Raw genomic sequence first — 16,412 nt, forward strand, 5'->3', positions numbered from 1 at the left:
TTTTTGCCTCCATTGTCACACACCAGTGCACAGCATCCTTAAGCTCTGATGGCACACAAACGTGAGACAGCCGCAGAAATAAGCGTGTCTATGTCTAAAGAAAACCCCAAATGTTCCCTCTTGCACTCAGGTTTGCCCGTGAAAGCTTGGACCAGCTCTCTGAGGTTGCACCATGAATTACGAATATTCTGTTTATTCAACAGCAGCACTGCAGCTAATTGGTCTGATAAAATAGGGGAGGAGGGATAAGATAAGGTCGGTGGGGTGCAGAAAAATCTTATGAATGAAATCCAGTCTATTGACGTCAATGGGGACCTTGACGCAAGGATCACGTGTGTGCGGAAGGAGGGGGTAGAAGACAGCCGCAGCCTCTGTCCGTAGTCCTGAAAATACACGAATTAGGTTCTGACTCCTGTGATAGGAGCACACGAAGAGTCCGAAACCCTGCGACATACAACAATAACAGTAACAAGGATTAACAGCACGTTACAACACGGCACGCGTCACGACGAGCACGGAGTGGATGACTGCAGGACTTCAGCAGCTGTGTGACGTGACGAGGAGGGAAAGCAGGAATTCCCCCGCCGCACACACTGAACTGCAAGTAAGCGGCAACTTATTTTGCATTAAAGCATTTAACCTTGTGCTCTCCGAAAGAAGTACTGTTGCTCGTTAATATAACCGTTCTTAGAAATACTCATAAATGTTTGAAATATTGCAACAAAATTATGATGTCAGCGAGGCGCAGGAAATGTGCAAAATATATAGAAAATGCAGAAAAAGGTGGTAATGCCTGCTGTGTGATGGGTTGGAGGAGGTTTAGTAGATGAATCGGAAGTATTTATGTTCGTCCCAAACTGTGGCACATTTAATTGATTTTATTGAATAAAAATCAATTAGGCCCCAGTCAATATTTTGCGGACACGCAGGCGGTTCGTAAGTCAAGCGTCACGTTGAAGTGGATTTGTGCACTGATGGCAGCTTAAAGTATTGTTATTTGATGTGGTCAAAATTCATTGTTTATAATCAACCGTGTCTGCTCCTACAACCCCTCCTACTTCTCATCTTCAGCCACATCATCTCAATCATCGTCATTTCCAGCAATCATATCCTAGACTGAAACAACTGCACTGTAAAATAAGTAGACTGAAGCTGTAACCGCGGGGACATTCGCATTAAAAACCACAGAGACAACGGCAACCTTTTGTCTCTGCATAATACTGACGTCCATGTTAGTCTGAGATAATGTTGTTTACATGTGAAGTGCGAGTTGCGGGGAGGTTACTGTCGAACAGAGTCTGAGGTGGCTGTATGCTCATGTTTATTTGCTTTTCTGGGAACTGTGACCTGCTGCAACAGTGCAAACAACAGAGTCATCTCGTTGTGCCAAACAATGATTACATTTAAACGGTTAAAAATAACTTGTTGACCTGAAACCTATCAAAAATAGGCCAATCATTTCTCAACATCACCGTTCGATAAAATTACTTGAAGTAACCAAAAAGGAAGGGCTTGATGACAAAATGGGTACAATTACACAGAGTGATGAAGACACTTCAAAAGCCTCTTCATAAATCCTGCTCAGTACAGTCTACTCACGAATATAAGTACATGTATTAGACATTAAACAACAACAACAACACACGAGAACATGTGAAATCCCTTTTTTGGCACAGCCCAGCCTCCACCGCAGGATATGCTGTTCCTGTATCTCCGAAGTGTGTTTACTGCAACTAAAAACAAAAGGATTTTAGCAACTATTTACTAATATACTGATAGAACTGTTGGGTGATTTAACAAACAAAAAGGTTTGTGGTAATTAGCTGAGAACGAAATGACATTAAACTTGAATTGTTTTGCTTTAATAGGGATAAAAAAATCTCACCGTACAACTGGTTGTTTAGGTATTCTTAGAAAATACATTTGAGTTTGCTGTTCCTGCGCATTTTTACAGTGTTTAACTGCTGCATGTGGCACATGGCGATGCAGGCAGGCGGTGGCTTCTGAAAACAAGAGCAGCTTTTTCTGATGGTGTAAACGACTCGGTGTGATAAACGTCTTACCCGTTCCAAAGACGGCATGGCAGTGAATGCGCACCGGTTTGGTTGTTGCGGATTTCAAGATATTTCACTTGTTGCACTCTGGGTTCAACATTGCAGCACCAAGCAGAGCAGCGCGTCAGCAGCAGCGACATTGAGAGATGATTTATTTGATCATGTTTTACGTTTTTTCACTATTTTTCTGCTTCTGCTATCGCTCGCTGCTCTATTCCGGCCCACTTGTCAACCAATCAACATTCAGCAGTCACATATCATCCGCTTCCAGCGACGCGCAGTTAGGATCTTCGAGGACTGCAGGTAGCGCGTCTTGCGTGCGTGAAAACCCACGCCTCCTCTGCCCGGTTTAGTTAACTATAACTACCTTGGTTAGTTACTCCTACACTAGATTCAGGTACACACGCATGCGCGCGCGCGAAAACGCAGAAAGTGAAAACCAGCTGTGCTCTTAGTGTTGCACGGAAACATTGCTCTAGTGCTAGAGCACAGCGTCACGTCCCTCAGTCCTCACTGCGCGAGCTTCTGTTTTCTGTTTGTTTTGTGTTCTGTCTCCACTTTCCTATTTCCCTGTGTGTGTGTGTGTGTGTGTGTGTGTGCGCGCGCGCGCGCGTGTGCGTGTGCGCGCGCGCATCAGTCAATGTCTGTCAGGACCTCGTCTGGGCTGCTTCACGCAGGATTTGTGTTATTCATGTGTTATTGTATTTCAGATATAATTTCACGTTCACACTTTCCCTCATTCACAGAATTTCTGTGCCACACTACAAATTTTGGTATCGATCCAATACAAAGCAAATACAGGGCCAGTATTGCTGAAGTTACTCAGCAGCTAATTGGGGGAGAATAGTTTGCCATGACTTATGAGATGATTTCTCAATTTGCAAATTCTGAACACATTTTAATCACCACTGTGATTGTTACTTTCCACAATAATTAGCTGACACAACAAAACACACCTTTCAGCTTTTCATGTTTTCAAACTTGGTTTTTGGAGACTTAGAATTAAAAAAATTCTGAATCTAAAGCACAGAAAGTTTGCACGTTTTTCAGAGTGCGTGTTTGAGGTTTAGTTTTTCCAAAGAAGTGATTAACACAGTTCAGCGGGCCACATACTGAACTTGAAGGATAAAAGCAAAGTATTGATCCAATCGTGCTAGTATCGATCTGGTATCGATGCTATCGATATTTGGATCAATCCGCCCAACTCTACAATTCGGTTGGATGCGGATGGAGAAAGGTTTTTACCTTCAGGAGATGTGCAGTCCTCCAAGATCCTTACTGCTTGTCACTGGAGCTGGACTTCTGAAGAAGGTTGATTGTTAGCAAGTGGGCCAGAAGAGAGCAGGGAACAATATCAGAGTTCACCAGAACAGGAGAATTTAAAAAAACTTCAAAGAGCAAAATGTAAATCATGAAAAGTGCAGACAATGGACACTTTCATTGTTTTAACTCTCAGGTTCACTTCAGGTCCCTGTGTGTTATAACTTATGTTACAACTCTTTTTTGTGAACAACTCTAGGAGTAGGGATGGGACTCGAGATGTTCAGTTCCTTGGATTCGTCAAATTTGCTCACCTATCAGTTCCACGTGCACTTACCAGTGCCTTCATTTAAAGGAAATGGCCCTACAGTTCCTCCTGGCTGACTTAACAAAACAAACAACAAAACAAAACAATAAAAGAAGTATAAACCTACAAATAAAACTTGTGAATAACCCAAAAATATATGTAAATCAACAACAACCCCTAGCAAACTTCAAAGTAATAAAAAAAGAATAAATAGCTCCAACAAGAATCGATAATTGATAAGTGATATTGACAATGGAATCTGCATCACTCAGCTCTCATCAGTTTCCATCCCTACGTGTCAGCTCCCAAAACTTTTGGTGACATCTAATAAAAGTAACAGATTTAATGAGATTAATTTCAAATTCATAAAATGAAACGGGACAAAAGGTTTACTAAAGTGTAAACACAGTATGCATTTTTTAGAATATCTTTTCATGGGAGCAATATGTGTGATAGGAGTGGAATGGCTAGTCAAGCACCAGGAGAAGAAACGGTCATGGTTACACTAAAAGTTGTGATTAACTGCAGATAGAAAACAAGCTTTAGCCGTCATATGTGGTACTCACTCATTCACTCATCAAACCCACATATACATCCTTGCATTCTCAGTGAAGATTTGATTCTGTTTCTTCTCTTTTCCAGGGATTTCTGATCTCCTTCACCGCTCACAGAAAGTCCTGTTCTGGCTAGCCATGACTAGATACCATAATCCCTCAAGTGCTTTAATACGGCTGCTTCTTCTGACAGCAGCATCCTTTCTCCATCTGTCCACCTCCAATCCTCTCAGCACCCTTGACAAGCCATACCAACATATGTCAGGGCTGACTGTGTCTGGATATAGGAATATAGGTGGTGAAGAAAGCCAGCCAATGCAGAGACAAGAGGAAGCAGAGCATGAAGAAGAGCTTTTTAAAAATGTTGATCCCAAAAAACTAGCAGCAGTTTTACTAGAGGCACTGAATAATTCAAAAGCAGAGCAAATGAGCGAAGGAGAGGGGCGTGATGGAATGGAAGAAGAGATGACGGCAGAGAAAGAGGAATATAAAAACAAAGATTCGTACAGAAAATTGAGAACGATTGAGGGAGCAGACCGAGACAGAGACGGACGACAAGAGTTAGAGCTGCTAATGGCGACACAGGGGAAGGAGCAGGAAACGGGGGAAGAGGAAGAGAGGAAGAAAGCACAAAAAGAAGAGGAGCTGACCGAGAGGGTGACCAGTCGTACTACAAGCCACACAGTCGAAATAGCAAGAGAGAAGCCTCCCACTGGCTCAGATGGAAGAGGCGATAATGGACAGAGTACTGGTTCCCAGCAGGGATCAACCAGCCCTGATCAAGCCAGTAGTGAGGAGGAGGAACAGCTCAGCCCTGAGGAGCTAAAAAGTCTTGAGATGATGATGAAGGAATTCCCTGCTTTGAATGTGCCCATTAAGAGGGAAGGAGACTCTGAGCAAAGTCACAGAGAAAGCAGAGACTACAGCTACAACGACATCATGCCCATAAATAAAGGCAGTGACCTTGCTATCACTAAGAAAAAGCTTAAATGGCAAGAAGAGACGCAGAAAGCTCTCAGCTTCCCAAAGTTCAGAGGAGATAATTTTATGGATGAATTTGATGACAGTAATCATAACTCAGCAGACCTCCAGGCTCCAAGAGAACAGACGATGGAAGATGATGATCCAGACGAGGAGGAGGAAGAAGATGAGGAGGTGTTGAGTCCAGAGGAAGAGGAGGCTCAGGCCAAAGGTGAGCAGGAGGAGATGAGGAGACAGGCAGCTGAGGCACAAAGAGCCAAGATGGAGGAGGAGATGCTAGCTGATATTGCCTCAGACATGCTGCTGCGGTACATGGTCAAACAGAATAACGGGAACAAGCAGTACAGCTCTTCTCTCTCCAGCGCTGCAGAGGATAAAAGGTCTGACGAAGAACAGGAAGTCACAGAGGAAGACGATATTGATCCTCAGACCATTGACAAGCTTATAGAGATCTCCAGCAAGCTCCACCTCCCTGCTGATGATGTGGTGGACATCATCAGTGACGTGGAGAAGAAGAAGAAGAAAGACTTGTCGCCTGACGTGATATCAGGTTGGCGACGACCTTTATCCCCCATATCTTCACCATTTTCATCGGAATCACAGATTTCAAGCAATCAAAATGACATTCCCGCCTCTAACCAACCATTTCCAGCAGCTCATTTCCTCAAAACTTGGTTGCAGAAGAAAAATCCAACAAGATCAGAGGATCTCTGGAACAAACCTGCAAAACCTCAGCTTGGCAATCAAAATATCTGGGCCCAGCCTCCTGTGCCGATCAAACAGGACCTCTGGCTCACGTCACCTAAAGCTGCTTGGACTAGATATCCTCACTATCCCCTTTTCCCCCACACTTATCCTTCCTACTACCAGAAGAAGCCCTACAAAGGCTACCCCATCTATGTTCCTCCTGCACCCAGACTTAAACCCTATTACTTGATCCTTAAGCCCGCTCTCACTCTCAACAACTTCCTCACTCATTCAGTGGATGATGTTTATGCTTTTTCTCCCAAAAGGCGATACAACAGCTGGGTCCAACCTAAGCTGAGAAAACCCCCTACAGGCCAACAGCAGAAGTCTTACTACACCAGATACCCTCTCTCTTTGTACCCTTGGACATTTCAGCCAGCGTCCAACCCCAAACTACATCCACTTCCCAGAATCCATTCTCAGCAGAAGCAGCTGTATTACTCAGCCCCAGCGCCTGCAGATTATTATGTGGCTGGAAAGCAGCCAGACAGTAACTATGATGATCTGGAGAAATACATACAGCAGATATCCATGAAGAAGCCATACATGATGGACTGAGTACAGACATGAGAAGAAGGACGAGAAGAAGAAGAGCCACAAGCAGAAAAGAGTGTATTTATTTATGTTAAAGTATTTAGGTGGTTTTTCATATGTAATAAGTTTCCTGTAATCATTTTGATTGGTTATGATTGAGACAAGGACACCACAGAAGACTTTTCCCCAGAGGTGGTCTGGATAAAACGGATGAAAGATATACAACTGCACTCATTTCCTTTGCTATCCTTTAACTTTTCTTGACAACATTCTCTATATGGACATTTTAAAATGCCAACAAAGGAGGATGTTTAAATATGCTGTTACCTGTACCGAAGGCCTTTTTCAGAATCAGTCAGATGAATTTGAAAACATTTATTCCCATGTTGGCTCTACTGTCAGGAATGATAGTTTTGGCATTAAAATTTGAAAATTATCAAATTAAAATAGTTTCCTCAAAATTATGCCTGGCCAAAAGATACCAAAAGTCCCCCCTCAGTGGAAGGAAATAGCCCCCAAAGGCAGGGTGTCCATACATTCTTTCACTATCACCTCTTAGAAATCAAAAGCCACTCCCTATAATTATCTTTTAAATGACCACATGTTTATGTAAATGTATCAGTTTTTTATTGTTCATATAAAAGGATAAATTTTTAATGGAAAGCACGTTTCTGTGAATGTATACTCACACATATCCACCAAAGCTCTTTATAATAAAACATAATGCATCAAAAAGCCAGACTACCACCAATATAATAGCTTGGATGACTCATTCTTTTGCATAACTTCAACAACCTTGTTGCTACGGTGATAACAAATTCAGCCAAACCCTGGCTAGAAAACAGTCCAGTGTTTTACATGTCCTGCTATTGGAGGAGGATGTAATGGTGGAGCCATACTGATCTTTTCATGGAGATATTTAAAAGCAAAAGAATAATTCTACATTTTCAGTCACTCTCAACAGATTCCTTAGAAGCAGCAGTTTGCATTTAATACATTACTTTTCTAAGCAAGATGGCCTTTGTAGTTTTTTAGTAAATGTTACAAGTTTCTATTTTACAAGAAGTGTTGTTGGCACTAAGTGCTCTGAAATCCCAGTTTCACACATTTTTTTTAAACTTTTATTTTATTCGTTCTTTTTTTAATTTGTCATTTTTAAATTCAGTTTTAATTTGGCTTATTTTTCCCATTTTTCCCATTATCCAAATGTTGATTATAGGAAAACTCTCCTGTAATGGTGGTTCAGTGTTTAGTAACATCCCTTCACCTCATATCAAGAAGGCTCTAGTTTCAAATCTCCTAATTAGTGAGAATCCCACAATGAAAAACATACATGATACATGTACTGGTTCTAAATTTGCCAAAGTACGAATGCAAGGCAGGTCAAATGCAGATCAAATGTGTAAGTGTAGGGAATAAAGCAATGCAAGAACAGAGTAAAATGGTAAGGTTTGGTGTGAAGCACTTTGTGTGGTCAGTCAGACTAAAGTGCATAATGCAAATGTTCTCACCATCTTAACAGTTTGCTCATGTTTATGTTTGCTCCACATTTCCAAACATTTTTCAATGACAATGACACAAAAAGAAACTTTGTACAGCCTGATTTTCGTTTTCACATGGATACTAATAATAATTCATCAATAAAAACTTTCTTTTGCTACTTTTTCTATTTTTCCAATTGAAAAGAGGTTTTCCACTTTGGCTTGTTGGTGTTCATCTTTGTCATCATCAAGGTATCAGCACAGCATCTTGGCATTGAAAGTGTCATAGAAAAAAGTAACCATGAGCTACGAGTAACAAAAAGAATGAACTGAACTTTTGTCATTTTTAATGATTTGTTGCTTTTTTTATGCTTTTCTTTTTGGCTTATTAATAAAGAAAGGGGCTGAGACACAGTAGAGGGTACAATGTCTGCACGTTTATGTATACTTGCATCTGAAAAACAACTTTTTTTAAAGACATTTATGCATCAATGAAAAAAGTATAAAAAAATCTTAAAGATGAATGAAACAAAAACGTCAGTGTACCTACTACTAACTGTTTGCGTCATGTATGCAATGAGTGTTACCAACGCTCTTTCTAGATGTAACTCATTGTAACCGCTGTAATAAATATGTGTTTGCTGGATGTAAATGTCCATGTCAATTACTATTTTACTACACATAAAGAAATAAAGAAAAATATTTTTATTAAAAAAATGTTTCATTTTGGACACAAAGAGACTGTGAGAGAGAGACAGCAACAGCAAAGTCGTCATCTCATCGAACCTGGACACTTTGGTCGGCAACATGTGTGACTTTGGTGACCAAAGTAAAGCTGAACACTTCTGATGGTGAGCTTGCAGTTGTCACATCACGACAGTGATTATCAGTATAGGCTTTTCCCTACTGTCTGTTTGCTGAGTGCCTGACTGACTGCCTTTGTGTATTCATCAGTGTTCTCAGTCTTGAAAAGAGTGCTAGATTCAATAAACTGCTCAACCAGGACGGTAAAGATCATTCTCGGGCTGCTACCAGAATGCATGATGTACTGTGCTCGCTTGGACCATATTTGTGCCAGTCCAATTTGGTTGAAGTATGATCATAATCATGAGCAGCTCAATAGAGAACTGCAGTCTTACTTCCCAACATACATGTCTGTGCGGGCCAGCAGTATGCATATATGGATGGACTTTGAGGCTGGGAAAACCTACACTTATCCTATGTAGCCCCAAGAGAATGTGCTTGTCCAGGGTCTCATTGGGGCCCAACTATGTGAAAAAACCCACACAAGTAACACTGTGGATTAGCCGATGCAGGCCTGACAAGAGCCCCCACGACAATCTTCTGTGAGTGCACGACCAACCACTCCACACCAGCTACTCTGCTCTGGAAAAAACTGGATATTACCAATTCTGTTTTGAGACGTGAAGACAGAGACACCAGCAACCGTAGTGAATTGTCTTGCATGGGCCAGAGCAGGCAACACTGAAGCTATCGCCTGCTATGGAAATTTTCAGGGGAGCACCTGGTCTTGTTAGGAGAGATGGCATCCATCCACTTTGGATGGAGCAGCTCTTATTTCTGTAACCTTCTGGAGCAGGAAGCAGGGTTGCAGTCTTACAAATTTCTTTGCAGTTTCTCTCCTCCTGTTGTCCCCCAAATCCCCATCCCCTTAGAGACTGTGTCTGGTCCCCGACCACCAAAAAACAAAAATCCACAGAAAATGAAAGGAAAAACAATATAACAACATACTGCACTAACGAGTAAAACAGTGCAAGTCTCTCTGTCTTCTAAGTCCCTGTTAGTACATGAATTAATAATTGATCAACATGCTGATTATTCTACCTTACAGAAACCTGTTTACATCAGGATGATTATGTAAGTTGATAGGTTTGTAGCATAAACCTATTCGCTGGAACGTTGAAGGCAATATGATTACACCGCAAAGCAAGACACAAATCATCATCATCATCATCATCAACTTTATTTATAAAGCACTTTAAAACAACCACAGCTGACACAAAGTGCTGTACATTGGAACTGTAAAATAAAATTACATGAGATATAAATAAAAAACAAATAAAAGAAGAGTGAAATCATTCATTAAATAACTACTGCATTAAAAAAGAAACTAAGTCTCACTGAGGTTAAAAGCCAAGGAATAAAAGTGGGTTTTAAGACGTGATTTAAAAGTGGACAGTGAAGGGGCCTCTCTAACATGCATGGGCAAATTATTCCATAATTTTGGAGCCACAATAGAGAAGGCCCTGTCCCCTCTGAGCTTCCTCCTGGATCTCGGTACCTCCAGGAGCAGCTGGTCAGCTGACCTGAGAGACCGACAGGGTATGTGGGGATGAAGAAGCTCAGAGAGGTAAGGCGGGGCAAGACTGTGTAGACATTTAAAAACAAACATAAGAATTTTAAAATTAACTCTAAAAGACACAGGCAGCCAGTGCAGAGAGGTCAGCACGGGGGTTATATGCTCTCTTTTTCGAGTTCCTGTTAGGAGTCGTGCAGCCGCATTTTGAACCAGCTGCAGACGTGAGAGCAATGACTGACTGACCCCCACATAAAGTGAGTTACAGTAGTCCAGGCGAGAAGAAATAAAAGCATGGATCACTGTTTCAAGGTGCTGCCTCGAAAGAAAAGATTTTAGTCTTGCCAGTCGCCTTAAATGATAAAAACTGGACTTCACCACTGCTCTGATTTGGTTGTCCAATTTAAAATCACTGTCCAACTTAAAACCAAGGTCAGTAACAACAGATTTAAAATAGACTTCCAGGGATCCTAAAACAACAGAGGAGGACTCACAGGGACCACTGGGTCCAAACACCAACACTTCTGTTTTCTTTTTATTAAAATTTAAAAAGTTTCGAGCCAACCAAGCTTTAATGTCATCTAGACATGTCAAGAGAGGTTTTATGGAGATGGATAGGCAAGCTTCTTCATGTTACTCGTGCACGGGAGAGAACCGGACAAACGCCGTTCCTTCGCTTGGCCCCAGTTGCTCTCCTCCGTTCTCCCGTACCACTGTCCTGTCCTTAGGTTACATGAATATGCATAGGTTCATTAACATATGACGTCTACATACACACAAAGAGTACCTTGCCCGTGTGTGTGTGTGTGTGTGTGTGTGTGTGTGTGTGTGTGTGTGTGTGTGTGTGTGTGTGTGTGAGGTACTGCTGATCAAAGGGTCATAAAAGCACACAAGCAAACATCCTTGGTCAGGAAGAGGGTAGACCCCCCCTCATCCTAGATAACACAGTAAGGAAGTCCAGCAGTTCATTTATACACAAAAAGCACTTAGACTAGAACAGACGTAGCTACGTTAATCCTACCATAACACAATTAAACAAGGTACGACCTCTCCCATGCTCCCAGGATGTAGGTGTGCATTCCTGGAATGCACACCAAGCCTTTGCGGCCTGCTAAAGATCACACATCCTATCACTACACAAGTGATTATACACCTCTAAGCATATATGGTTAAATATTTCTAAGCATAAATGACAATCAACAATACAAACTCTAACATAAGTGATAATGAATAAACACTAACTGTCTGAATCCTCGAAGCACAGGCCGAGGAGGGGGTGTGGCAGCAATCTTCCACACTAAAGACCAGACAGAGTTTTGAAAGCCTGATGCATTTTTCAACCAAACCTGAAAACTCAAAAGCCAGTTCTTTTGCTGCTGTTATCTATCATCCACCTGGACCTTACTCTGATTTCTCTGACTTTTTATCTAATTTCCCTCAGTGTGGGATTAAATACATTTTATATCTATTTCCAATATTAGACTCAACTGAATTTTTTAAATGTGTAAAAGAAACCATCCACCACGTTATTCACACTCTAGACCTATTCTGACAAATGGCATAAAACCTGAACATCTAACAATATTCTCCAAAGATCCTCTTTTGCCCGGTCATTTCCTAATACCATTCACATTTACAATTATGGATTATACAGCAGTGAGGAATTCATTTCATTACGGTAGACACCTTTCAGAAAGTGCTTACTTTTAATTCCTCCACTTTTCTTTTCTTCAATTGCATGCATCATCTTGTGTATATCATTATCTTGTTAATGGTTTTACATCTTCACTGCGTATGAGTGTGGATACTGTGGATCCTCAGCAGAGGTAGCAAAAGTACAGACTTAAATAGAACTACACATACTACTGTTGACAAATACTCTAGTAAAAGTTGAAGTACTGATTCAACTTCTTTACTCAAGTAAAAGTGAAAATGTAGCTCTTTTGAGGATATCTCTACCAGCTGTGCAAAGTGAACCTTGTGTAATAATAAAATTTGTAGATGGGAATACAAAATTTAATTTAGTCTAAATTTTAATTCTAGTAAATGCACTCGGCTTGAGTCAACTAAGTAGAACAAAGAAAAGGAAGGAACATCTGTTTTTAAAAATTCATCATGAGGAAATTAATCACGTCACGATTATTTCTACTGAGAGCTAACAAACAAACAAACAAACCAAAAAATCATCCACTTTAACCCCTGATAGTTTTGCCTGTTTGTTTATTTTGTTTTTTACCTCTTTTTATGCCACATCTGCTGGTCATTAATACACAAAAAGGATTGCTTTTCATGAGTTACAGGTTCAGATTGGTTTGATGTTGATGAAGGACCAATGTGACATGAAATAACAACTGAAATGCTTCAAACAAAAAGTTAGGAGCATTGAAAATATAAGGAGTAGAAAGTACAGATGTTTGGTTAAAAATGTAGGGAGTAAAAGTAAAACTAACTAATCCAGTATAGTTTTTTTTCCAGCACGATAACCAGGCTGACAAAAAGTCAGAGCTCCGTTGAGCCAAACATTCCTTTAACCTTAACCAGCAATAACTTCATGAATTTTGTCACAAATAAAATGTTAACCATTAGCGAAAAAAGTGACTCATTTCAGGGCTGCTGATATTTATTTAGACTCTCCAATTAGATTCTCCAACTGATCTTTCTTAGCTCACTTCAATAATTACTTTCTCCAAACGATCAGCGCCTCTAACAGTGGACTCGTCTCTGTGCTTGTCCTGCTAGACCTCAGTGCAGCGTTCGTTACTGTCGACCATACATTCTGTTTACATTATACATGCTTCCCTTAGGCAGCATCATTAGAAGACATAGCATACATTTTCACTGCTATGCTGATGACACCCAGCTCTATCTGTCCATGAAGCCAGATAACACACACCAATGAGTTAAACTGCAGGAATGTCTTAAAGACATAAAGACCTGGACGGCCGCTAACTTTCTGCTTCTTAATTCAGATCAAACTGAGGTTATTGTACTCGGCCCTGAAAATCTTAGAAATATGGTATCTAACCAGATTCTTACTCTGGATGGCATTACCTTGGCCTCCAGTAACGCTGTGAGGAACCTTGGAGTCATTTTTGACCAGGACATGTCCTTCAATGCACATATTAAACAAATATGTAAGACTGCTTTCTTCCATTTGTGCAACATCTCTAAAGTTAGAAATATCCTGTCTCAGAGTGACGCTGAAAAACTAGTTCATGCATTTATTACTTCCAGGCTGGACTACTGTAATTCATTATTATCAGGATGTCCAAAAAACTCGCTGAAAAGCCTTCAGCTAATCCAAAATGCTGCAGCAAGAGTCCTGACAGGGACTAGAAAGAGAGAGCAGATTTCTCCTGTTTTGGCTTCGCTTCATTGGCTTCCTGTTGAATCCAGAATTCAAAATCCTGCTCCGCACATACAAGGTCTTAAATAATCAGGCCCCATCTTATCTTAATGACCTTGTAGTACCATATCACCCTATTAGAGCGCTTCGCTCTCGCTCTGCAGGCCTACTTGTTGTTCCTAGAGTATTTAAAAGTAGAATGGGAGGCAGAGCCTTCAGTTTTCAGGCCCCTCTTCTGTGGAACCAGCTTCCAGTTTGGATTCAGGAGACAGACACTATCTCTACTTTTAAGATTAGGCTTCAAACTTTCCTTTTTGCTAAAGCATATAGTTAGGGCTGGACCAGGTGACCCTGAATCCTCCCTTAGTTATGCTGCAATAAATGTAGGCTGCCGGGGGATTCCCATGATGCATTGAGTTTTTCCTTTCCAGTCACCTTTCTCACTCACTATGTGTTACAGTTTTTTCTGATTGCTTAAACCCTAACTGTGATTCCTGTAGCACAATCTCTAAAACTATTCAGACTTATAGCAAAACCACTCACTGAGTTTGCAAAACTAAAAGCACAAAAACTGCTTTGCACTCAGTTTGCAATTTTGTAACACACACTTTGCAAAACTGTAGGCACAATTCACTGCACAACACTCAATTACCAAATTTCCAACACACTCCTAGCAAAAGTATACACATGTATGGCTATCATTAACACTAATTTGCCAACTGTCTGGCACACTTTCACATGTGAAAACTTTTTTAGATAATTAGTTCACTTTGCAATCAGCCTAAGCACTATAATACAGGTAAGCTGTGTGTGCGGAGTACAATGGAGGGAGCAGAAAGAGTGAGAAGTAGAGGAGGCCGAGGAAGAGGACGTGGAGGTGAAGAAGTAGGATGAAGAGGACGACAAGGACAAGGAGGAGCAAGAGGAAGACGAGGAGGGGGGAGAGGAAGATGAGGAGGGGGGAGAGGAAGGGTAGGAAGAGTAAGAAATAGAATTGCTGATGACATCAGAGCTACAATAGTGGACCATGTAATCAACCGTGGAATGACCCTGAGGGTAGCTGGCCAACGGGTCCAGCCTAACTCGAGCCGCTACACTGTAGCAAGTACCATAAGGACATCTTGAAATGAGAATCGGTTAGTACAGTCACTTCGCACAAAGATTTGTAGCACTGCCATATGCCAATGAGAAACACACCAATACCATTGATGTAAAAATACTGAAATTGTTACTTTACAGAGTTGCTAGATGACCAGATGCTGGGGCAGAGGAAGCATGTTCACTGCAGACCAAGTAACCCATACAGTCATTATGGCGATTGCAAATAATCCTATACTTGGAAATAACCACTTGTGTTTGTTTTGATGTGTTTGAATAAACACCAGTACTTGAAGTTTGGATCCCTCTATGCTTATGGATCTATGACAGAAGTATGAGCTCAAACTGACATAGCCTACCTTGTGCACAGAGAAAGCAAAAGCCAGATGTGTTTTGTATTCATACCATCAGTGTGCAGTTGGCGCATTGTGTGCTTAGTAGATGATGGCTTGTGTGTACTGTTTGATACGGAAACACCATTTTTATGAAGGTGTGAAGAGTTAATCTAGCTGTGTTTGCTTTTGCAAGAGAACTACAATGTTTTGATGATTGGGTGACAGGTTTTCTTATTTGTGTGAAGAGTTTTGCAAAATTAGCCAATAGTTACAAAAAATGTGCTTAAGCAATCAGAAAAAACTGTAATGATGCTAGATTGGTAAACAATCCAGTAGGAGGAGCCAGTGGGACATTCTGAAACATTCATTTATTTTAAGACCACTTATCCTTCCAATAACAGATGTTATTATAAACTTATACAACGCTCCAGATCTTTAGAAATTTTCTGTAGAATTGTATTATAGTTAAGAAGCACCACATCTTTTAGTGAAGGAACTATTTTAATGCCAATAGTGAATTCAGAATTAACAGTAAACCCAGATATATTCTGACTTACGTTTTGACTATACCCTTGTTTAAGTAACATTAATGATGGTTTTGTTACATTTACTTTATACCCTGAGAAGGCCCAAACTGGTCTATTAAATCCTTTTACTGCAGACGCAGAAGTTTTTAGCTTTACAAATAAAGATTTTTAAAATTAAAATGACATCATCAGCAAATAAAGCAATTCTATGGTCCTGTCTACCAATCTTAACACCTTGTATTTGTCCACTGGTGCTAACACCTATTGCCAAAGGTTCAATAGCTAAAAGGAATAAAGGTGGAGAACCCTGCAGACACCCTCTTTTAATGTCAAATGGTTCAGAAATTATCTCATTAGTTAGAACCTGAGCAACAGAATGACAGCTTGATCCAATGCAAAAATGATTTACCAAACCCAAATCTAACAATGACATCAAAGAGATATGGCCATTTGATTCTATCAAAATCTTTCTCCATGTCAAGCGAGGGAATGGCTGTATCTTCCTGTTCACTTTGATTATGAAGAACGTTGAGGACTCGTCTTACATTATGAAAACCCTGCCTATATTTAACAAATCCATTTTGATTCAATTCAATTTTATTTATATAGCGTCAAATCACAGCAACGGTCGCCTCAACAATCATATGACCCCCTATGAGCAAGCACTTTGGCGACAGTGGGAAGGAAAAACTCCCTTTTAACAGGAAGAAACCTCCGGCAGAACCAGGCTCAGGGAGGGGCGGGGCCATCTGCTGTGACCGGTTGGGGTGAGAGAAGGAAGACAGGATAAAGACATGCTGTGGAAGAGAGACAGAGGTTAATAACAGACATGATTCAATGCAGAGAGGTCTATTACAGTTTTTTCTGATTG

At 40.7% G+C, this 16,412-nt stretch overlaps 1 protein-coding gene across 1 annotated transcript; it reads left to right on the forward strand.

Annotated features, from left to right (window-relative positions):
- The first annotated feature begins 357 nt into the window (after positions 1–357).
- On the forward strand, positions 358–8,564 carry vgf (VGF nerve growth factor inducible). Its single transcript, XM_004574810.5, has 2 exons — positions 358–604; positions 4,264–8,564. The coding sequence occupies exon 2, from the start codon at positions 4,314–4,316 to the stop codon at positions 6,459–6,461; it is 2,148 nt and encodes a 715-aa protein (XP_004574867.3). The 5' UTR covers positions 358–604; positions 4,264–4,313; the 3' UTR covers positions 6,462–8,564.
- Positions 8,565–16,412: the final 7,848 nt, after the last annotated feature.

The sequence above is a fragment of the Maylandia zebra genome, linkage group LG3 (genome assembly GCF_041146795.1).
Source record: "Maylandia zebra isolate NMK-2024a linkage group LG3, Mzebra_GT3a, whole genome shotgun sequence".
Classification (NCBI taxonomy): domain Eukaryota; kingdom Metazoa; phylum Chordata; class Actinopteri; order Cichliformes; family Cichlidae; genus Maylandia; species Maylandia zebra.